Here is an 8808-nt window from a genome sequence, read left to right as displayed (position 1 = left end):
AAAGTGCTATTGGTGGGAATGTAAATTGGTATATCCACTGTGGAAAACATTTTGGAGGTTCCTCGAAAAATTAAACATAGAACTAAAATATGATCCAGCAATTCCATTTCTGAGTATATATTAGGAATTGAAATCACTATCTTGAAGAGATACCTCCACCCTTGTGTTTATTGCAGCCTTACAACAGTGAATACATGGAAACAACCCAAGTATCCATCAACGGATACATAGATAAAGAAAATGTGATAGAGGATAGATGATATAGATAGGTAGATAGATAGATAGATGATAGATACAGAAAATGGAATGTTATTCAGCCATAAAAAAGAAAGAAATGCTGCCCTTCCAACAACGTGGATAAACCCTGAGGTCATTATGTTAAGTGAAATGTCATCCAGAGAAAGAAAAATTCTATATGATTCTATATGGAATTTAAAAAAAAAAAAATGAACTCATAGAAGCAGAATAGATTAGAGGTCGCTAGAGGCAGAGATGTGTTGGGGGCAGAACCGATGAAGGTGGTGAAAAGGTACAGACTTCCAATTATAAGGAGTAAGTTCTGGAGATGTAATGTACAGCAAGGTGACTTTAGTTAACAATACTGTGTTGTATAGTTGCTTAGATCTTCAAAGTTCTCAACACACACACACACACACCAGTTGTAACTGAGGTGTACATGTTAGCTAAACTACAGTGGTAATCATTTCATAATAGAAGCATACACCAGATCATCACATTGTACACCTTAAATTTACACAGTGTTATATCAATTATATCTCAATAAAGCTGGAAAAAACTTTTGAGTACCTGGGAAAATTAAATCAAAATCCTTAACTTTTTTGAATTCGTGGATTATGTTCACATTCCTACCACTTCTTCCAATGTAATCCTTATACAAGAGTCACTTTAAGACCTAAAATTTACTTAGTTATCTCATTCACAGAAGTGTTTGTCTTTATTTTTGAGCAAATATTGAGTTCAATTTTTATAATATTTTATTTTATATTTTTTAGACCAGCAGTTTCCATGGTAACTTTCACATAACTGAAAAAGGTTATACAAGAGATTTGAAAGAACCATTTAGTGAAATAAAAATATTTTGATAGAATTTATCTTTTTGTGTCTAGCTTATAAAATCTCCAGAAATTAATCAAAGTCACTGTGATTACACTCGACAATAAGCTAACAGTTGTATTAGAGGAATTGGGAAATAATGTTAAGGAGAAAAATAGGAGAAAAAATATACACACGAGAATATAAATCCCAGTTATCTGAATAAGTTGAAGTATTATTAGAACAAGAGAAAAGTTAGGCAATTCAAGAACCATATCAAAGTAAGAGAAGATACATGAAGGACCTTGATAATTAGGGCAAGCAAAAAAGCTTCACTTTTAATAATGGAATACTTTGAGCAAATTGAGTTAAAACCCAATAGAAAAATGTACACTTTGCACTTTCTTTGCAGTCAAAATAAAGACTTCACAGGGTAGAAGTCTGGAGAAATGCAATGCCTTGTTTATCATAATATTTCTATTTCTATTAATAGAAAGAGAAATCTTTCTATTTCTATTAAAATTGAGGAAGCCACTGATGATAATGATATCGTCATACGTAACAAAGAACTTAGGTGCCTTTTAACAATGGTGGAATTAATTGTTTAAATGGTTTGCCAATCTTTGGATATCAAATCCCAGTTCTTCAGTGCAAGCTTTTAACAAGAGCACATGATTGCTTGATCGATAGATCGGAATGGAAGCAATATATCTGTGAAGTAGAGTCTGAGGCAAGATTCATTTTGCAATCACTAATTTAATCCTTAATATAGTTAATGTAGTCTATTTCATCTGTTCATTTTATATTTTGGTATTGCTCACAGAGCCAAAATATTTCTAGCTTCATTTTCTCGAGGTTGTCATATTTCATAAATGAAGTTGATTGAAGAAAATGAAGTGTTTGCCTAACCATCTGTCAGTCAACAAATACTGGCACCGTGTCTCCCATCTGTATTAAAGTATTTGAGTAAAGCATATCTCATTCTCTGCAGGAGCTTCAGAGAGACATAGAGAAACACAGCACAGGTGTCGCCTCCGTCCTCAACCTCTGCGAGGTCCTGCTGCATGATTGTGACGCTTGTGCCACAGACGCCGAGTGCGATTCCATCCAGCAGGCTACGCGAAACCTGGATCGGCGGTGGAGAAATATCTGCGCCATGTCCATGGAAAGAAGGCTCAAGTGAGCTGGGACATTCAAACAGTTGGGAAAGAGGAAGGACGAAAAAGGGGAAAAAAAATAACCCAGAGCAGCCACTATTCACTATTTCCTTGTGATCGCAATGTCCAAAAATAGCCTGGTTTCCCAAACGTCTTGTCGTCTACATTTAGTTGGGTAAAAAAGAAGGAATAAAGATCATATATAAATATCACAAGCCAAGTTATGCCTGACTTAACAGTTTAAATATAAATCAGGAAAATACGCCTTTGCTGAACTAGTATAATGTTACAGCATTGGTGATTGAAAAAGTAACATTCTTTTATTAAAAATAAAATAATAAAGCAAAGGGCTTATACGTAGGCCCTTTGAAATTCAAGGCAGTAAAAAGTAGTGATGCGTTAGAAAATTATCATAATCATTTAAGGCACATAATTTTTGTGCTCTCTGGGGAACTCTTGAAAGATTTATATTTGTCTGGCTGTCATAAGTTGATTTTGATGAGGGTAAGTTTGGTGTTGGAAAATGGATTTGCAAACCTTGTTTTATTTCAGCAAACCCTTGGCATGAGTGTGCACTGCAAACATGGTGTTGCACTTCCAGACTCTTTCACGTGTCCAGAACAGTTCATATTATGGGCTTGCAATACTCAATTTGACTAATTCCAGATCCAGAGCTACAGGATGTGTGTTTAAAAAAAAAAAAAAAAAAAGCACACACACACACACACAGCTGTTTCATTTTAGCTCAAACAGTTGTCTCTTTTTCACTCTAGTCAAATTTGGCTCAAGGCATAGTCATTGTTTGGCAAACAGTTGCTTGCTTGGGCACTCCATCCTGTTGCAGGCATCAGACAGGGTGCCTGTCTGCTGGAGCATAAACAATTTCAAACAGTCAGATTCTGTTCTTTTCGTTTTCTGTCTCAGAATTGAAGAGACATGGAGATTGTGGCAGAAGTTTCTGGATGACTATTCCCGTTTTGAAGATTGGCTCAAGAATTCAGAAAGGACAGCTGCCTTCCCCAGCTCTTCTGGGGTACTCTATACAGTTGCCAAGGAAGAACTAAAGAAATTTGAGGTGATTTATAATTCCAAATATTTGATCCTTATTTTGCTAGTTGGTGTAAGATGCAAGATGTAAGTTAACTGTTCACCCACACATTTTTTGTTCAAACTATTGGGTGATGACCGTGGTCATTTTTATTATTGCCTCATAAGTAGACAAAGAAGTGAGGAAAGGAGGGTTTTTTTTTTTTAAGATTATCAAGAGTTACAAATACAGTACAAAGTAAAGTAATAAAGAGGAATTCTGTTACAAAACAAGAATCATAATTCCTTAAAAATGATTTTGTCATTCTTTTTATTTCATACTTCTTTACAATGAACCATCTAAGATTAAAATATGATGATTTTCCACACTATAAAAATTTATCTTCCAAATATTTTTCTGAATTATTTTTACTTAATTGGAACATAGGTATATATATATTTTTAAATCATCAATAAAGTAGAGATGGCTCCAGAATTAAATAAAACATTTTAATCATAAGCCATTTCTACTTATAAATGAAGAGCAATGCCATTCTTGAGTCACAAAGACTTTTCGAATTCATAGAGACAATAATAGCAGCAGTATAATCATACTCGTAAAGACAGGACCGTTCAATAGCTGATCCCAGTTCCTGGCCTGTTTGTGCAATCTTGAGTCTGCTCTGTCACTGTGGTATGATGAAACCTCAGCTTCTCAGCTGCCTTCCATTTTCACAGAGGACCTGACATAGCCTATTGTTGACTATTTTTTAACTTGAAATTTCATTATTTCCCACTAATAAGCAGATGACCTGTGTAGTCATACACATTGATAGCAGACAGTTCTGATGCATGTGTCTTACAAAAAAACATTTTTGGTTACTAATTCTGCCTCTAGATTCCCCAAGATGTTTAAAAATAAGACTAAAAATCAAACCAAATTCAGCTGCATTCATTTTTACCTCGCAACGTCAGTTAGCCAGGCATTTATTGAGGCCTATGATGGTAAATATGAAGTTTGGTTTTTGTTCTTGTGGAGTTTAAATCTAAGAGTCATAAATGGGCAGCTATATGAATCTATAAAATGTTTATAATCCTATGTGAAATAAATAAGAGTCATTCTGACATCTGAACATGGATTTATATGTAACTATATCAGTACATTCTAGAAAAAGAAATGTTTTCTATCTAAGTATTTTTGCCTTAGAAAACTTCTTGTAAAAAGCCAGGGTAAGCTCTGCAGCAGATTGCAGGTCATCTCGGTATGAACCAATGCTAGTGAAGTGTTCCTGTATTTCATCTTAGCATACTCAGCTTCCTAAAGGTTAAAACCTTCTGTAATTGGCTTATACTACAAAGCAGATTATGTAAGATCCTTTCTGATGCTATTTTAGACTCTCAGATTTTATGGCAAAAGTTAGCCATATAGTTAGCTTCTATAATGAATGATTTTATCATTTATCTTGTAATTAAGTTTCTTACGAGACAGACGTAAATCACAAAAACAAAATTTTGCTTGAGGGTAGCCTTTACCTGTTCCATGGCATGAATATTTGGGATGGATTTGGGTGTGCCGGGGTCCCCCCACCCCTGAGTGCCTGCCATCACCCCAATGGGAAAACATATCCTGTGATTCCTAGTAATGACGAGAGCTGAACTTTCCTCTCCACTTCCTTTTTTGGGGGAAATAATGTAAAGTTTTATAGAACAGAAGATTGAATTTACTAAGATAAAGGCTCTTAAAGCAACCCTGAGAAGGAAAACCATTTCAGAAGCAGGAATGGGGCCACATCAGAACAGTGCAGTGAGCCAAAGGAAGCAGAACTTAGCATTGAGATGAGCTCAGTTCAATTAATGATACAATTTTCTGTCTAAGGCCGAGATGAAAATCAGTCATAAGTCACACACGTGAGTTTGAAAAAAAGAAAAGCTTCATTTTATTTCAGCCAAACGATTCTTATGCTAGGTCTATACTATATAACAGCAGAGAAAAGAAAGAAAGAGTATTTTACTTTCAGAAACTCTAAACTGTGCACTCGGTAACCTCAAAAATAAATAGACATTACTGTGTAAGGTGCTGCATCAGCTCTAAGATATTTTATAGAAATGGAGTAATTCATGAGAGCAACAAAAAAGAAAAAAAGGCTTTTTCCAATTTTTTTTCTGTGTAAGGTTACTTGAATTTTACGGAACTGCTTCTCTCGAAAGTTCATAATAGCTTGCCTTTAAAAGACCTTCTGCAAAAGGTAGTTTTAATATTTTTAATGGGCACCAGAATTGAGGTAGTTTCTGGAATTTTAAGCAATTACATATTTTACAAATAAGGAGACAGTGCTTTGAAGATCTCTTTTCTCAATATTGACATCAGAAATTTTGAACATTTCAAACTCACATTTTTTTGGCACACATAAATATTTTTGCAATCGGTTTGTTTTATGGGAATTTTTTTCTGGCTGTTAATCACCTTAAAAGATGTATTTATATGTACATATGTAAATTCTATATGTATAAGTGTATATTATCTATGTATATATTCTAGATGTATATGTACTTATATATATACACATATATATTTATTAGTATTTACCATTTTATTTTATAGTTTTATTTGCTCTTCTCCTTAAGCTACATTGGTTATACTACTTTGCTTTAACAAGGGGCAGTATACTCCTTAGAAACTGTCCTTTCCCTGCCTGTGACAGTGTGACTTCCCATTCTCCCTGACACTGCAGTGTGAAACCCACATGCCCTTGCTGAGGGCCCTTCTCTGACCTCCCTCACTGGTGCTTCTCTGTGGTCCTAGGCTTTCCAGCGACAGGTGCACGAGAGCCTGACCCAGCTGGAACTCATCAACAAGCAGTACCGCCGCCTCGCCAGAGAGAACCGCACCGATTCTGCCTGTAGCCTAAAGCAGATGGTTCACGAAGGAAACCAGCGATGGGACAATCTGCAAAAGCGTGTCACCTCCATCTTACGCAGACTCAAGGTCTTTATTGTGCCTCCTCTGTAGCTTAGAGGCCCAGAGGACAGGATCGGGCCGTTCAAATACAATATTAAGACATAATCTCGGTGGTTTTGTAAGATAGGGATGGCAAGAGGGTATCCAGGGTTAATTTATATGGTAAAAGATTGCAGGGTTCTCATGGCTCATTGAGAAAGCGACTTTCTAGAACACCATAGGCATTGGCAGTACCATCTCAGTAATGTGTATGTGGGCTTTTTTACTATTTTCTTTTCCCGTCTAGCATTTCATCGGCCAGCGTGAGGAGTTTGAGACAGCACGGGACAGCATTCTGGTGTGGCTGACAGAGATGGATTTGCAGCTCACTAATATTGAGCATTTTTCTGAGTGTGATGTTCAAGCTAAAATAAAGCAACTCAAGGTAATAAATTAGCAACTCTTCAAATGATCAATGTGAAGAAAATCTGAAGAGGAAGGGATTTATAGGTCCTTTTGTGAAGGGCATAGTAAAAGAATGATTCTTTTTATAAAAATAGTCCTTGATTAAAAAACATTGAAAAAATACAAAAGATATTAAAAATGAAATAAAGAGCACTACCCATAGATAACTACCATTAACATAATATACTTTTAATTATTAACTTGATAGCCAGAGTGTTAGGAATCTGCTTTTTTTGGTAGCGGTTTTTGGTTTTGGGGGTGTTTTTTTCCGGTTTGTTTCTAGAACCATCTAATAGTTTATTTGACCTCCATGTTCCAGAGAAATATAACTTTCTCATATTGGGATTTCATTTCACATATCCTACATTCTTACATGTCTAGTTACTTCTTTTAAAAATATTCTATATGTTTCAATATATAATTTGACTATAGTGGCTAATTAAAAACTTAAATCAGAGGAATATGCAGTACATTAGATAAGATTCTCTAAATAGAAGCATGTTTATCACCTTGAATAATTTTCAATACAGCTTATAAAAATTTCTTCCCAAGATAGATAGGTTTAAACAAATAATCACAATGCCAATAACCTTAGGTTGCTTTAATAAAACAAGAAAGTTGCCCTTAGTCAGAGATTCTCAGGATGAAAAAAAAAAAAACATAAAATAATTAACTCTAGTATTCTGCCCAAACTCTCTCTTTATAATGCCCCCCAAACCCCCACTTTCTCAAGTTGTTTCATAGGCAACTTAATGTTTAAAACCTTTGGCAGGAAATTTCTACCAAGTGGCAGTTGAATCTTTTCTTTTTGGACTCTGGCAGGGTCGTTGGATTCATTGCTTCCCTCCCTTCTCCCCTCACAGGCTTTTCATTATTGGGCAGTTTTGACTATTCCAGACTTTATTCTTGTATTAAAACTTGTCCTCAGTTGCTTAACTCTTTTCAACCATATCGAATGAGGCTAAATGAGCCTCTAGAATTCCTTATTTTTCAAATCATATTAATCTTTCCTGCTTAAGTCCTGAAACAATAAAAGAGTCATCCGAGAAGTATCTATGGCATTGTCATTTGCTTGGTATGATGTACGATCAAGAAATCTAAAAATATCAAATATATTCTTTAAAGTGCTAAATTTATTTCAGTGGTGCTGTAATGGTTATAATTGTTTTTCATCAGGGATAACCAATGCTATCAACTTTATGATGGTTTTAAATTAAGGTAAATTCGTATCCCCTGTATGGCTTTTCTAAGCAGGGATCTTATCATAGCTTCGTGTCAGCGTGAGCAATAAAAATGACCTGCGACTTGTGCTCCCTAGGCCTTCCAGCAGGAGATCGCGCTGAACCACGGTAAGATTGACCAGATAATCGCCCAGGGTGAGCAGCTGATAGAGAAGAGCGAGCCTCTGGACGCGGCGGTCATCCAGGAGGAGCTGGACGAGCTGCGGCGCTACTGCCAGGAGGTGTTCGGGCGCGTGGAGCGGTACCATAAGAAGCTGACTCGCCTGCCTGTGGGTATCATTGCTTTCTGCTGTCATGAGGTCTAAAGAGCATGACTTCTGTGGGGTTAGGTAGCTCTGTGTAGCGGGCGAGAGCCCGGAGCCTGGAGCCGGAATGCCCGGGGTCCCATCCCAGCTCGGACACCTGTTGGCTACATAACCTAGGGCAGGTTACTTTATGTCTTCTGCCTCAGTTTCCTCAGCTGTAAAACTGGTTTAATGAGAGAGAGAGAGAGAGAGAACTTAGAAGAGTGTTTGGCACTTATCCCCTATAGGAGAAAGAAGCTTCTAGAGGAAACCTGAGCAATGTGAATAGTTGCTCAATTGATGAGGTTTGGTTGAATTTTCTTTCTCTTCCGTTTCTCTAATTGCTGCCATAATCAAATCTCATTGTAGAGATGTTATTATTAGAACATTTGGAACCTTCTATGATCAAATATATTTTGTATCTGGGATATAAGTTTAAAAAGGACAGGCTAAGGTATATTGGCGATTGCCTTTTGTGCCATTGTGTGCTTGTCATATGGCAGTCACAGTACTAAGTTGCCTTAATTTATATTAGCTTCTCAAATCTTGCCCCAATTCTTTGAAGCAGGTTTTAATATTATTTCCATTTTACCAGTGATAAAACTGAGGCTTTGGTAGATCAATTTATAAGACATTTTTAAAAG

The 8808-nt window shown here is 36.2% G+C and overlaps 1 protein-coding gene across 1 annotated transcript in view; it reads left to right on the top strand.

Moving 5' to 3' along the window:
• The window catches only part of LOC111741446 (nesprin-1-like), a 137943-nt gene that overhangs the window by 104093 nt on the left and 25042 nt on the right, over positions 1-8808 (top strand). The window contains exons 37-41 of the mRNA XM_023532163.1: positions 2045-2232; positions 3135-3285; positions 6040-6222; positions 6482-6619; positions 7958-8149. Of these exons, the coding sequence (XP_023387931.1) occupies positions 2045-2232; positions 3135-3285; positions 6040-6222; positions 6482-6619; positions 7958-8149 (852 nt within the window). The remainder of the gene's footprint in view (positions 1-2044; positions 2233-3134; positions 3286-6039; positions 6223-6481; positions 6620-7957; positions 8150-8808) is intronic.

This window comes from Pteropus vampyrus, unplaced genomic scaffold, assembly GCF_000151845.1.
Source record: "Pteropus vampyrus isolate Shadow unplaced genomic scaffold, Pvam_2.0 Scaffold78, whole genome shotgun sequence".
In the NCBI taxonomy this organism is placed as follows: domain Eukaryota; kingdom Metazoa; phylum Chordata; class Mammalia; order Chiroptera; family Pteropodidae; genus Pteropus; species Pteropus vampyrus.
This window is presented reverse-complemented; position numbering and strand designations above follow the sequence as displayed.